This window comes from Bufo gargarizans, chromosome 6 (genome assembly GCF_014858855.1).
Source record: "Bufo gargarizans isolate SCDJY-AF-19 chromosome 6, ASM1485885v1, whole genome shotgun sequence".
In the NCBI taxonomy this organism is placed as follows: Eukaryota; Metazoa; Chordata; class Amphibia; order Anura; family Bufonidae; genus Bufo; species Bufo gargarizans.
In genome coordinates, this window is record NC_058085.1 from 155347323 (window position 1) to 155363439 (window position 16117).

General features: G+C 43.5%; 1 protein-coding gene across 2 annotated transcripts in view; it reads right to left on the reverse strand.

The window, feature by feature from the left end:
• Positions 1–16117, reverse strand: part of FBXL15 (F-box and leucine rich repeat protein 15) — a 43882-nt gene that overhangs the window by 17961 nt on the left and 9804 nt on the right. For both annotated transcript variants that reach the window (XM_044298139.1, XM_044298138.1), the window contains exons 2-3: positions 10161–10230; positions 5342–5501 (exon numbers count right to left, since the gene is read on the reverse strand). In XM_044298139.1, coding sequence (XP_044154074.1) covers positions 5342–5501; positions 10161–10186 — 186 coding nt within the window. In that variant the 5' untranslated portion in view covers positions 10187–10230. The remainder of the gene's footprint in view (positions 1–5341; positions 5502–10160; positions 10231–16117) is intronic.

A 16117-nucleotide genomic window follows, 5' to 3' on the forward strand; every position in this document is an offset into this window, starting at 1 on the left:
GTTTTTTCAGGAACAGATCAGGACCAGATCTGGACCCATTCATTTTCAATGGGTCCTGGAAAAAATCGGACAGCACAATGTGTGCTGTCCGTTTCCGTTGTTCCGTTCCGCATGTCCGTTTAAATATAAAACATGTCCTATTCTTGTCCTGAAAAATCGGATCCTGGTACAATACAAAGTCAATGGATCCGCAAAAAACGGATGACATTCGGATGTCATTCCGTATGTCATCCGTTTTTTGCGGATTCCGTTCCTGGAAACACATAACACATTTATTTATTTTTTTAATTTTTTTTCAAAGAAATCCAAACAACTTTATTTGATTATTGAAATGTATACATGTTTCCGTTTTTTGCGGATCCGCAAAAAACGGATGACATACGGAAACATTTTCAGGAACAACGGATCCGCAAAAAACGGACCGTTTTTCAGGATGAAAAAAAACAGGACGTGTGAATGGACCCTTATAGGTTTTGTTTTTACAGTGCTTCCTTGCGGTACAACTGAACTGTTACTTTCATTTTCCAGGTCATTACGATTACAACGATACCACACACATGTATAGTTTTTCTTGCATGTTAATACTGAAAAAAAAAAACTTTTGAAAAAAACTAACTTTCTTACTTTTATGTGCATGTAGTTGTGTGAGGGCTCATTTTTTTGCGGGATAATCTGTTTTTATTGATACCATTTTGGAGCATGCATGACTTTTATACATTTTTTTTACGGAGGTTGTCCAAGATGTTTACTTTTCTCGTTATTTATGTATTTTTATTTTAACCCCTTAAGTACCGGGCCCATTTTTGCTTTTTCATTTTTTCCTCCCTAAGTTCCAATAGCTATAACTATTTAAATTTTCTGTTCATATAGCCATATGAGGGCTTATTTTTTTCAACTTATGTTGGATTTTTTTATGGCACCATTTAATTTACTATGTCTTGTATTGGAAAATGGAATAAAAACAAAAAAACACAATTCTGACAAGGTTTTTGGGGTTTTGATAATACAGCATTCACTGTGTGCTCAACACGATTACAGCAATACCAAATTTGTATTATTTTTTCTTTTACTGCTTTAAAAAAAATATCTTTGAAAAAAATCCAAATTTTCTTTGCATCGTCATTTTCTGACTACCATAACTTTTTTTTTATATTTCCGTCCACAGAGCTGTACGATTTTTTTAATTTTTTTTTGGGGATGAATTGTAGTTTTTATCATGTTGGGTCCATGTGTGCATTTTTTGCTGTCCGTGTGTCATTCGTGTTTCACTGACACTGCAGAGCTAAAAAATAATTTTCAAAGCATCTCTTCCTAATGATCCGTGAAACACGGATTGCATCTGTGGCTTTCACGGACCCATAGACTATAATGGGCGTGTTGGATCCATGAACGCGGACAAAATGGAGCATACGTCTGTGCTAAAAGCATGAACCCACGGACTGTGGTAAAAAACTGATGTGTGAATACACACATTAAAATGAATGGGTACGTGGAACACTGACGTGTGACTGAGGCTTTAGGATTTCTAGAACCTTTCGATCTAGGTTTCTAGAATCTTTTGATCCCTTGTCCCATTCATCATAATAGAAATCCATTATGGAGAAAGAGATACTGCTGCTCCACCTGCTGAGCTGTGCCTCGTGAGTCATAGTAACTGATTGGAGCCCCACGATTTCACTGCGGGGGCTCCAAACAGAAGGTAGAGGGGAGCAAATCCCTCTGTCTAACATCACAGATGCCACGATCACTACTGAACTCTGCATCTGGGGTCTGAAGTCACTTTGTGAGGCTTACATAATAGAAACCACCCAAAAATGACCCCATTCTAGAAACGACACCCCTCAAGGTATTCAAAACTGATTTTACAAACGTTGTTAACCCTTTAGGTGTTCCACAAGAGTTAATGGCAAATGGTGATAACATTTCAAAATTTTAGATTTTTTGGCAAATTTTCCATTTAAATCCATATTTTCCAGTAACAAAGCAAGGATTAACAGCCAAACAAAATGCTATATTTATTGCCCCGATTCTGTAGTTTGCAGAAAAACCCCATATGTGGTCGTAAACTACTGTACGGGCACACAGTAGGGCGAGGGAAAGGTGCGCCGTATGGTTTTTGGAAGGCAGATTTTGCTGGACTGGTTTTTTTGATACCATGTCCCATTTGAAGCCCCCCGATTCACCCCTAGTGTAGAAACTCCATAAAAGTGACCCCATTTAAGAAACTACACCACTCAAGGTATTCAAAACTGATTTTACAAACTTTGTTAACCCTTTAGGTGTTCCACAAGATTTTATGAAAAATAGAGATACAATTTCCAAATTTCACTTTTCTGGCAGATTTTCCATTTTAATAATTTTTTTCCAGTTACAAAGCAAGGGTTAACAGCCAAACAAAACTCAATATTTATGGCTCTGAGTCTGTAGTTTACAGAAACACCCCATATGTGGTCGTAAACCGCTCTACGGGCACACGGCAGGGTGCAGAAGGAAAGGAATGACATACGGTTTTGGAAGGCAGATTTTGCTGGACTGGTTTTTTGACACAATGTCCCATTTGAAGCCCCCCGATGCACCCCTAGAGTAGAAACTCCAAAAAAGTTACCCCATTTTAGAAACTACGGGATAGGGTGGCAGTATTGTTGGTACTAGTTTAGGGTACATATGATTTTTGGTTGCTCTAAATTACACTTTTTGTGAGGCAAGGTAACAAGAAATAGCTGTTTTGGCACAGTTTTTATTTTTTGTTATTTTCAACATTCATCTGACAGGTTAGATCATGTAATCCGTTTATAGAGCAGGTGGTCACGGACGCGGCGATACCTAATATGTATACTATTTTGTTTATTTATGTAAGTTTTACACAATGATTTCATTTTTGAACCAAAAAAAATCATGTTTTAGTGTCTCCATAGTCTGAGAGCCATCGTTTTTTAAGTTTTTGGGCAAATATCTTGGGTAGGGTATGATTTTTGCGGGATGAGATGACGGTTTGATTGGCACTATTTTGGGGTGCATATGAATTTTTGATCGCTTGCTATTACACTTTTTGTGATGTAAGGTGACAAAAAATAGCTTTTTTACACAGTTTTTTTTGTTTTGTTCACCTGAGGGGTTAGGTCATGTGATATTTTTATAGAGCAGGTTATTACGGACACGGCGATACCTAATATGGTCTGATGTCTGTATAATACAGTACAGTACACTATATAGTGTATTGTACTGTATTTTACTTACACTTTGTCTGAAAAGATCTATGCCTTTAGCACTGAGAAGGCGCCCTGTTGCCATGGGAACCTTCCCCGTCTGCCACAACTGTGCAGAAGGGGAAGGAGGGGAGCTCCCTCCCTCTGTCACCCGACCCTGTCTGGGGGCTGCAAAGGCACAGCAGCCCCCCGATGGGAGAGGGAGGGAGCTCCCTGACTGTTAACCCTTTCCATACAGCGGTCCGTACGGACCGCGGTATGGAAAGGGTTAAACGGCTGACATCGCAGCACAGATGTCAGCCGTTTATACCAGAGTGTCAGCAATGTGCTGACACTCTGGTATAACCACTAGACACCAATAAATATTCAAGAGGAGGCGGGCGGGGATCGCGATCCCGCCTGCCGCACCGCCCGCCTCCCGCACCTCCTGCACCACCTGCTGGCATAATAATCATTCAGGGGTGCAGGGGGGTGAAAAATCAATATTTTCGTCATTTTAAAGTTTCTGATCCGCGGGGATCAGAAACTGCAGAAAGCGCAGCAAACCGCAGGTCTGAATTGACCTGCGGTTTGCTGCGATTGCCGACATGGGGGGTCACAGGAGCCCCCAGCGCATCTAGCCAAGGTGCCTGCTCAATGATTTGAGCAGGCCCCGGGTTCCGATCACTGCCCGCCGGGCGGCAGTGATCGGAACCATACATGACGTACCGGTACGTCATGTGTCCTTAAGTACCAGGACAACATGACGTACCGGTACGTCATGTGTCCTGAAGAGGTTAAATATGGAGCCCGCTGCAGGCGCCATAGCCACGGGTGACCGCTTGCTTCTTTTAACAGACACCCGCGGCTCCCGGCAGTAATGCCAATCGTGGACATTTAACCCCTCAGATGCCGTTGTCAATCCTGACCACGGCATCTGAGCATGCCGAAACCGAAAGTGCGCACTTTCGGTTAGGCTCCGGATCCCCCGTGTGGCGATCGGAGGATCCGAAGTGTGTATGCAGCAGCCCGTGTCTTTATGAATGACACAAGGCTGCTGCATAGTATTTCCTATGGAGCCCTTGCCTGTAATAGAGGTCCATAGGAAAGTAGTCAAATCATCATAGACTTCAATGCAAGTGCATTGGAGTCTATGATAAAAGCAATCAGATGATAGCATGTTATAGTTCCCTATGGGAACTAAAAAAAAGTGTAAAAGAAAAAGTTTAAAAAAATAAATAAAAAATTCTAAATCAACCCCCTTTTCCCAAAATAAAAAGAAAAGAAATAAAAAAAATACACATCATGGGTGTCACATTGTGAGAGAACGCCCGTAGTATAAAAATATATTCCCCATACGGCAAACAGCAAAACTGAAAAAAGCATCCAAATGGCCGATCAAAAAGTCGTACACACCTCAGAATGGTATCAATGAAAAGTTAAGATCGCCTCGCAAAAAATGATCCCCCATACAGCTTCATACACATAATTACAAAAAAGTTATAGGGGTCAAAATACGGCGGCAAAAAAAATAAAACAGATTTTTTTTTTCCTCACTTTTCATTTTTTTTTATCATTATCAAAACGCAAGAAAAACTACAAATATAAGGTATCGCCGGATTCGTACTGACCTGTAGAATAGAAGTAACTGGTCAGTTTTGCGTACATCGAACGTCGTAATAAAAACAAACAAACTTAACTGTAGTGGAATCACTTTTCTTTGGCAACTTCACACCATTTTGAAAAAAAAAATCCGCTTCCCACTACATCATATGCAATATTAAATGGTGGCGTTGGAAAGTCCAACTTGTATGTGAACAGACAAATAAAAAAGTTATGGCTCTGGGAAGGCAGGGAGCGCAAAACGAAAACGCAAAAAAAAACTAAAAACTCTGGTCCTGAAAGGGTTAAAAAACCAGCAACCAGTCAGATTCCACCTTTCATTTTTCAGAGCTCCTTTGAAAAATGAAAGGTTCAATCTGATTGGTTGCTATAATCAACTAAGCCAGTTTTCCTTTACACCAGTTTTGATAAATCCCCCCATAGTGTTAGTTTATGTGAGGGGTTTTTTTGTGCAGTTTTGGTGCGGATTTTCTGGCACAAATCTGCACCATGTGCAGGAACCCAAAAAGTCACAACATTTTGTAGCCGTTTACCTGGGTGGAGTCAAAGCTGCGACAGTTGGCTAGATAGAGCTGGACTAAGGACTGGAACGCTTTACTGACCCTCTGCAGACTGATGATGTGCCTCAAGGGTAAATAGGACAGAATATGAGGAACAAGCACGTCTTCCCAGGGCAGATCTAGCAATTGCAGGCTGTAGAGCAAGAGAAGACGAAGGATTAGATTATCATTAGCCAGCTAAAAAAAAAAATATATATATATATAGAGCAGAGGTACACAAACTTTTTTCCCCCCTTCAAGTAATAGATTGCACTTAGATGAACCCTCAAGGCTGGGGGTATGCATGGCACAGATACTCAATTCTTTCATGCATCTCCACCCCTGTAACAAGTATAAAATGTAGACTTTATTTAAAGGGATTTTCTGTGATCCACATATAGGTGGTCTATCCTCAGAAGAGGAGGAGGGGGGCGCTCTCTACCCATTCTGATCAGCTGCTTGAAGAGGCTGCAGTCTCTGCAATGTTTACCTCAGTCTCGCACACCATACAAATAATAATGGTGGTGCAGGGTATTGCAGCCTCATCCCACTGAGGCCGCAGCACCTCACAGGATCACCGCAGCTCTTCACAACAGCTGGTCAGCCAGGCTGCCAAGAGTCACAACCCCACCGACCTGATGGGGATCTACAATGCCGTGAGTTTGGGTCCATAAACCTGCAGTCAGCCTGTGATACACATCCCTAATATGGATGTGTGAATCCGGCTTTATGCCTTAGGGCTCATTAAGATGACCGTAACTATTTTTGCGGATACACAAAACACGGAAACAGGCTGAGTGCATTTCCCATTTTGCTGAACGGAACTGCCAGCCCTATGATAGAAATGCCTATTCTTGTCCGCAATTGCAGACAAGAATAGGACATGTTCTATCTTTTTAGCGGGCCATGGAATGGAAGTACGCGTGCGGGCAGCACGCAGTGATTTTGAGCAAAACCAGGCGCGACTCTAAACACAGAACGGGCGCAGATCTTTCCCTTATACCTTAAGTCTGTGGAGGTTCCAATCCTGGTTTTTGCTCACAATCACTGATGGAAATCACTGACCAAACACTGATGTGTAAATTAAGCTTTACTCTTAATATAATGTGGAACACACACAGTAAGGCCTCATGCACACGACAGTTGTTGTGGTCCGCATCCGAGCCGCAGTTTTTGCGGCTCGGGTGCGGACCCATTCACTTCAATGGGGCAGCAAAAGATGCGGACAGCACTCCGTGTGCTGTCCGCATCCGTGGCTCTGTTCCGTCAGCAAAAAAAATATAGCATGTCCTATTTTTGTCCGTTTTGCGGACAAGAATAGGCATTTCTACAATGGGCTGCCTGTTCCGTTCCGCAAATTGCGGAAGTAACACGGGCGGCTTTCGTGTTTTGCGGAACCGCAAAAAACGGAACTGTCTGTGCATGAGGCCTAAGTGTACACTATGTCTAACCCCAGTAACAGGCCCACAGAATGGCATTACAACCCACATGCAGCACTAAGACAGCAAGTTATGGATGGTAATAGTGAAAATACAAGTATTATACAGTACATTTATCTTCATGCACTTTGAGTTACAGTGGTAAAGTCCAGCTGATTACTGGCCTTAAAGGGGATCTGTCACCATCTGCTTAGATCAAGTATTTATGTTATCTTTTAAAGGGATTCTGTCATCAGGAAATTCACTTGCTAAACCAGGAACAATGGGGCACATTTTTTCAAGCTCGTCTGTTTTTAGGCGTCAAATTAGACAGGCGTACAGTCAGGTCCATAAATATTGGGACATAGAATTGTGTCGAACATTTTTGTGTCTATACCCCACCACAATGGATTTGAAATGAAACAAACAAAAGGTGCTTTAACTTCAGACTGTCAGCTGTAATTTGAGGGTATTTACATCCAAATCAGGTGAACGGTGTAGGAATTACAACAGTTTGCACATGTGCCTCCCACTTGTTAAGGAACAAAAAGTAATCGGACAGAATAATAATCATAAATCAAACTTTCACTTTTTAATACTTGGTTGTAAATCCTTTGCAGTCAACTACAGCCTGAAGTCTGGAACGCATAGACATCACCAGACGCTGGGTTCCATCCCTGGTGATGGCTCTGCCAGGCCTCTACTGCAACTGTCTTCAGTTCCTGCTTGTTCTTGGGGCATTTTCCCTTCAGTTTTGTCTTCAGCAAGTGAAATGCATGCTCAATCAGATTCAGGTCAGGTGACTGACTTGGCCATGGCATAGCATTCCACTTCTTTCCCTTAAAAAACGATTTGGTTGCTTTTGCAGTATGCTTTGGGTCATTGTCTATCTGCACTGTGAAGCGCCATCCAATGAGTTCTGAAGCATTTGGCTGAATATGAGCAGATAATATTGCCCAAAACACTTCAGAATTCATCCTGCTGCTTTTGTCAGCAGTCACATCATCAATAAATACAAGAGAACCAGTACCATTGGCAGCCATATATGCCCACACCATGACACTATCACCACCATGCTTCACTGATGAGGTGGTATGCTTAGGATCATGAGCAGTTCCGTTCCTTCTCCATACTCTTCTCTTCCCATCACTCTGGTACAAGTAGATCTTGGTCTCATCTGTCCATAGGATGTTGTTCCAGAACTGTGAAGGCTTTTTTTTAGATGTTGTTTGGCAAACTCTAATCTGGCCTTCCTCTTTTTGAGTCTCACCAATGGTTTACATATTGTGGTCAACCCTCTGTATTCACTCTGGTGAAGTCTTCTATTGATTGTTGACTTTGACACACATACACCTACCTCCTGGAGTGTGTTCTTGATCTGGCCAACTGTTGTGAAGGGTGTTTTCTTCACCAAGGAAAGAATTCTTCGGTCATCCACCACCGTTGTTTTCCGTGGTCTTCCGGGTCTTTTGGTGTTGCTGAGCTCACTGGTGCGTTCCTTCTTTTTAAGAATGTTCCAGTTGTTTTGGCCACGCCTAATGTTTTTGCTATCTCTCGGATGGGTTTGTTTTGTTTTTTTTTAGCCTAATGATGGCTTGCTTAACTGATAGTGACAGCTCTTTGGATCTCATCTTGAGAGTTGACAGCAACAGATTCCAAATGCAAATAACACACTTGAAATGAACTCTGGACCTTTTATCTGCTCATTGTAATTGGGATAATGAGGGAATAACACACACCTGGCTATGGAACAGCTGAGAAGCCAATTGTCCCATTACTTTTGGTCCCTTAACAAGTGGGAGGCACATATGCAAACTGTTGTAATTCCTTCACCGTTCACCTGATTTGGATGTAAATAGTGACAGCTCTTTGGATCTCATCTTGAGAGTTGACAGCAACAGATTCCAAATGCAAATAACACACTTGAAATGAACTCTGGACCTTTTATCTGCTCATTGTAATTGGGATAATGAGGGAATAACACACACCTGGCTATGGAACAGCTGAGAAGCCAATTGTCCCATTACTTTTGGTCCCTTAACAAGTGGGAGGCACATATGCAAACTGTTGTAATTCCTTCACCGTTCACCTGATTTGGATGTAAATACCCTCAAATTAAAGCTGACTGTCTGCAGCTAAAACACATCTTGTTAGTTTAATTTCAAATCCATTGTGGTGGTGTATAGAGCCAAAAATGTTAGAATTGTGTTGATGTCCAATATTTATGGACCTGACTGTATTTATAAAAATTCACACAGCCATTAATAAATTAGACAAGGTGTATTTTTATTAGTCTAACCTCTGGTGGTTGTTTTTCAGTAGGACAGGTTCATATTCACTAAGACTAGTCTAATGTATTTGCTCACAAAAAAAGTTGCATCTGTGTGGCGAAAAAAAGTCACCTGTCTCCCAGAAAGTGCAACTTTTAATGCAAAAAAAATTTGCACTTCACCACTGGAAATAGACGAAGAAAAGTATGCCAGCCCTAGAGTGGAGTAGAAATAAGAATGTTTTTGCAACAAAATCAGGTGCAAAAGAAGGCGCACCTACATAAATAGATTGGAAAAAAGTAGCAAAAGTTAGAAAACTTCTGAATAGGTCTACAAAAATCAAAATAGGCGAACGAGGCGCAAAAGCCTCCAAAACAGGTGCAATTTTTTTAAAAAAATAAGCATTTTTTAGACTGAAAACAGACGCAAGCATTTTAATAAATATGCCCCAAACGCTTGTAGGGCTAGCTCAGCTGAATGTAATGATAACTTTTACTTTCCAATTCGTGGCTTCATTCTGGAGAAAAAAAATACTTTTAATCCATATGCAAATGAGCAGGTAAGTGCACCAAGGGCGGTGAGTAGGTAAGTGCACCAACCCACTCGGTACACCCGTAGTCCACCTGCACACGACAATATATGTTTTAGGGACCATTTTCTATGGGACTCGACCTGCCGCTACATACAGATGGGGCAACGGGACCCCCATTCTTGGGTTTGATGTAACCCAAGAATGGGGGGTCCCACTGATCAGTTAGTTATCCCCATCCAGTGGTTATGGTAGAACTTTTAGTAACCAGAATACCTCTTGAAGTACCGTACATATGCTGCTACAATAATGAACATCTGAAAATGTACCATAACTGAACAGATGGAATGACCGATCAGATAATTGCAAAAAAATATCAAACGCCCAATTGTTCATTGCTGGTTTTAAAAATCCATGGAATAGAAAGCTAAATTTAGCTCTAAAGGGCTCCAAAGTTTGAGTGCCACTTTAAGAAGTTATTTCCTGCAGAATCCGATTTGCAGCCGTGCACCATAGTCCTATAGTCAGGAAGTACCATTAGAAGTATCAGAAAAGGAGAAAGCAGAAGAGCGCTGGGTACAGAATAAGCAACTTACCTGCAATTGATCTTGTCCTTGGCCATCTTGAAGGTAATGGTAAATTTATGATACGTCTTATGCTTGCTGGCTGGACGCAAAAAAAGAAAATAATTGACTCCTTTAATTTCCTTCCGTTTTATATCTGTCTTCATGGTTGCTAGGCTGATCCTGTTCTAGTCAATACAAGCTAATCTCCCTAAACCTTTCCATCTCAGTACCATTTACTTTCCCTAAGCTCCTTCATCCTATGACTTATACATACTAGCTTCAATATTTCACATTCTATATTACATAATCTATTCATCTTAACCTGTATGAAAATGTTCGTTCTTACATCTAAATCTTTAAATCATATTTTATCTGACCTAATTTAAGTTTCAGATGCCAACAGACATAAAAAGAATGAGCATGTTAATTCCTATTAGGCAGAGGAGATGAGTGGCTGCCAGACACCACTGGACCTGCTTATCCCGAGGGAGACCACCGAATCAGACAGGAAAAGCCAAGCTTTCGCATCTACTTCTTTCCCTTCATGGCAGTCCCCATAGACACGACATCCACTAATGCTTGTTGGGTCCTACAAGAATATTATATGATCTGTGGGAAACTTAAAGGGAATCGCTGCTTTGGAAATCCCTACAGTCTGTGCGAAAATCTGTTTAATTTCCTTACAGCAACATCACAGGGGCGAATTGAAGGGGTAGTGCAGTTTTAGGATATGGATGGCCTATCCTCAGGGTAGATACAATACCAGGGTAGATACAAAACATACAATGCAACAGCACTCTGCAAACCAAATAAAGAACAAAAATGAATTATATTGCTTATGCTATGCTTATAAATTATAGATACAAAAATTATTTGAGCCCGTCTGCCGCACGTCAAGGCGATCTCTGTAAGACAGGTCCTAACACTAAGTTCAACCTGTTATGTGCCATGACAGTGACCATGAAGTCCAGGGGGTGTAGGTTCCGCATGCATGCTGGGCCCCCTCAGGGACTACAAGTACCAACATGCATGCTGAGCAAACTAAGCTTTATTATCATGCTAATTTAAAATCCACCTATGAGGGAAACAGGCTGACCAGGAGTGCACGACCAAATAGGAGAGTCAGCCACACCTCCAGCACAAACTGCAATCCTCAGGGTAGGTCATAAGTATCATATAGGAGGCACCCTTGGCGATCAGCTATTCGAAGGGGTCACTGCACTTGTGCTGCGTCCTTTGTAATGTTTACCTGCAGCAGCGGAGCGGTAGTGAAGATCGGTTACCATGGCAGCCAGGAGTCACGCTACTGAAGTCCTGGCTGCCATGGTATGTTAGTGAGCAGCATTATACTCACGTGCGCCGTGGCCGCCGGGCGCTCCTTCTTCTCATAGGTCTGTGCGGCGCATTGCTAATGCTATAAGCATTAGCAATGCGCCGCACAGACAGAAGAAGGAGCGACCGGCGGCCACGGCGCATGCGAGTATAATGCTGCTCACTAACATACCGTGGTAGCCAGGACTTCAGTAGCGTGAATCCTGGCTGCCATGGTAACCGATCTTCACTACCGCTCCGTGGTCATATTGCGCTCCGGCGATATGCACAAAATCCATATCGTGGTACAAATTTATATCGCATATCGCCTATATCGCCCACCCCTACTACAGGGGTGCCGGCACATGGACCCCGACTAATCTGATATTGATGACATATCCTCAGAATAGGTCATCGGTATCCTGACATCGCACAAGCCCTTTAAAGGGGTTGTCCTCAGGATAGGTCATCGATATCAGATTGGCTGGGGGTTCACTCCTGGCACCTCTGCCGATCAGCTTGTACGAGCGCTGCCTTCTCCTTTCTGTTTACCTGCTTGCTGTTGCACCTTCAAGTCAATAGGAAGGAGCTGTCCGGAGGGACGGAGGAACTGTAATTAGACCTGTTCACCACTGCAGTTCCGATGGCGAGCAGGTAAACAATAAGGAGAAGGCAGTGCTGCGGTGTCTCCAAACTGCTGATCGGCAGGGGTGCCGAGAGTCTGCCATCCACTAATCTGATATTAATTGCCTATCCTGAGGATAGGTGATCAATATAAATAAAGTGGACAACCCCTTTAAAGATTACACAGTGCACATTCAAAGGAAGGACAGGTCCTCCAGAGAGATCTGTATAAGCGTTCTCCACTTTGTCCAAGATACTGTATGAGGTTCTTGAAAAGGGGACTCCCCCACCTCTACAAACTCAGAAATCACTAATAGGTTGTATTAAAATGGGATATTTTTAAACCTTTTTAAAAAGTAACATAGTTTATGAGGCTGAAAAAAATACATCTGTCCATCCACTTCAGCCTGTTATCCTGCAAATTGATTCAGAGGAAGGCAAAAAAAAAAAAAACCTTGTGAGGTAATAGCCAATTTTCTTCAATTTAAGGGGGAAAAATTCCTTTCCGACTCCAATCAGGCAATCAGAATAACTCCCTGCATCAACGACCCCTCTCTAGTAGCACTTACTGTTCTTGTGATCCCAGCTAAAGGACTATCTATCTGATCTTCTGATATGTTTGGTGCACACCATGCTAGGACTTGACCCCGAACTTTAGGGCACTAAAATGGCTCTAAAAGTGATAGAAAGGGCTGCAAAAGGAAGCAAAATAGGAGTGAGAGCAGGTCAATTGCACTGCAAACAAATGTGGATAGGGAAATTAATTAAAATAACAGAATTTAAAAAAAAAATGTAAAAAAGAATTGAACTAGGAGGCAGAGGTCAAAGTGGAGTAGGAGGTTGAGGAGGCGGTGGACGTAGCGGTGTAGGTGGAAGTGGAGGAGGTAGCCAACAGTATTTATTTATTTATTTTATTTTTTTATAAATTTGGGAAGACCCTAAAACATTGGGAAATATAAAAAAGAAAACAAAGAGAAAGTGCGCTGGAGTATAACAATGGCCGGTATACTTGCCTATTCTGCACAAGGTACAGACAAGTCCTGTGGGATCCATGCCTGGTTCATTTTAATGAACGTGAGCTTGTCCACATTGGCTGTGGACAGGCGGCTGCGCTTGTCTGTGATTACCCCCCCCCCCTCCCCGCCGTGCTGAACATACGTTTGGACAATATATTGGCCGCAGGACAGGCCAGCACCTCCAAGGCGTAAAGGGCAAGCTCAGGCCATGTGCCCAATTTGGAGACCCAGAAGTTGAATGGGGCAGACCCATCAGTCAGTTCGTGTAGGTGTGTGCACACGTACTGTTCCATGTTGCTGAAATGCTGCCTCCTGCTATGACGTTCCGTATCAGCTGGTGGTGCTGGTTGTTGTGTCGTGCTGACAAAGCTTTTCCACATTTTGGCAATGCTAACTCTGCCTTTTGAGGTGCTGGCGGTGCCCCAGCTGCGTTGGTGACCTCTTCCTTGTACTCTGCCTTCACTTGTGCTTCCACTGAGCACCCGGTGTCAGGAAGGAATGCCATCAGCAGAGTGTCTACCAGAGTGCGCTTGTACTCGCGCATCTTTCGATCATGCTGCAGTGACGGAATTAAGGACGGCACAGTGTCCTTGTAGCGGGGATCCAGCAGGGTGGCCACCCAGTAATCAGCACTGGTTAGAATGTGGGCAACTCAGCGGTCGTTTCGCAGGCACGGCAGTATGTATGTCTGTGAAGGTTCTCATTTATCCAGGTCATGGTATATCTGTAAAGACTAAATCGAGGCAACTGGACGTACTGTAGATTTCTTTAAAAAAAAAAAACATTTCACTCGTTCTTCCAATGAGCTTTCTCAATTCTGAGTGACTGTAGAAGAATTCTCTGGGAATAAATATGTAACTGAATCAACATCTGGTAATTATAACCAGCATGGGATCAAAGGTGTTGATTCCATGATGCTAATTGGAGTCAGTAGGTGATAATGACCTCCCAGAAAAATGTGTCAAGACAGCATTGTATGTGGCAGACAATAGATGAGCCAAAACCTCTGGTCCAGAGTACTTGCATCTAAAAAAAAACAGGTCACATCTTTGAAGACAGTCAAGTACGTGTTTTGGATAAGGAGGCCGATTGGTACAAAAAAGGTGTGAAGGAGGCCATCTACGTAAAAATGGAGAAGCCAAGCTTGAATAGAGCTGGGGGGTTAGACATCTATTGTCTGCCACATACAATGCTGTCTTGACACCTTTTTCTGGGTGGTCAGTATCACCTACTGACTCCAATTACCATAATGGAATCAACACCTTTGACCCCATGCTGGGTATAATTACCAGATATTGATTCAGTTAAATATTTATTCCCAGAGAATTCTTGTACAGTCACTCAGAATTGAGAAAGCATGTTGGAGGAACGAGTGAAACGTTTTCAAGAAATCTACAGTACGTCCAGTTGCCTTGATTTATTCTTTACAGATACTGCAGTATGTAGTTGCTTGTGTGTGCCAGGCTGCTTAAAAGCAACGACAAGCTGTCCTCTGTAGGAGGCGTATCGTCTGTGTCCTCTGTATCCCCCCAGCCACGCTTCAGTGATCCCCATGAGCTGCTTTGGGTGCCACCCTGCGGTGAACACGGTTCCTCCTCATCATCAACCTCCTCATCCTCCAGAACTGTGCCATCGCTGGACAATTGTGTACCTGGCCTCTGTTGGTGCAGAAACCCACCCTCCACGCCATTTGTAAATGACTGGCCTGGTAACCATGGAAATTATACCTCTTCCTCCTGTGCCACATCCTCTTCCATCATCGCCTGAAGCGTTTTTTCAAGGAGGCATAGAAGTGGGAAAGTAACGCTGAGGACTGCGTCATCGGCACTGGCCATGTTGGTGGAGAACTCGAAACAGCGCAACACAGCACACACATCCCGCATGGAGGCCCACTCGGTAGTGAAGTGGTGCTGTTCCTCACGTGTGTGTGCTGCAGCTGAAACTCCACTATCGCCTGCTGCTGCTCGCACAGTCTCTCCAGCATGTGCAAGGTCGAGTTCCACCTTGTGGGCACGTCTCATATGAGGCGGTGAGCGGGAAGACCGAACTTACGCTGCAGCGCTGACAGGCGAGCTGCAACAGGGTGAGAATGCTGAAAGCAGTTTCTGCAGCAGCTCTGACATATTGGGGTAATTTTTCAGGAACCTCTGCACCACCAAATTCAGCACATGCGGCAGGCAAGAGATGTGCGTCAAACCTGCTAGGCCCAGAGCTGCTACGAGATTTTGCCCATTATCGCACACCACCAGACGGGGCTTGAGGCTCAGTGGCACCAACCACTCATCGGTCTGTTGTTTCATGCCAGTCCAGAGCTCCTGCGCGGTGTGGGGTTTGTCCCCCAAACAGATGCGTTTCAAAATAGCCTGCTGTCGTTTCCCCCTGGCTGTGCTGAAGTTGGAGGTGAAGATGTTACGCTGACCAGATGAGGAGGCGGTAGAGGAAGAAGCGGCGTAGGAGGAGGAGGCACAGAGAAACGTCCTGCAATCCTCGGTGGCGGTAGGACATGCGCCAAACTGCTATCCGCCTCAGGCCCAGCAGCCACTGCATTTACCCAGTGTGCAGTTAGGGAGATATAACGTCCCTGTCCGTGCTTACTGGTCCACGTATCGGTGGTTATGTGGACCTTGCCACAGATGGCGCAGTGCACACCTAATTTTGTCCTCCACTTGGTTGTGCAGGGTGGGGATGTCTCGCCTTGAAAAGTAGTGGCAACTGGGAACCACAACAACCACCGCCATAGGTTTTAAAAAAGTCTCCGTCTCCACCAGACGGAATTACAGCATTTCAAATGCCAGGAATTTTTAAATGCTGGCATTCAGGGCCAGGGAATTTTCCTCAGCAATGCAGGCAGGTATGAACATGGGACCAACACAGATGCCTTCAGCTGCCAAGTGCCATGTAACGCGTCAGCCAGTTTCATCTGTACAAATCTGCTGACAGATGTCCTTTAAAGGGATTCTGTCACATTTTACCCCCTACAGTAAAACATAGCTACTTGTCGATCTCCCTGAGCTGTATTAAATGATGCCCTTATTC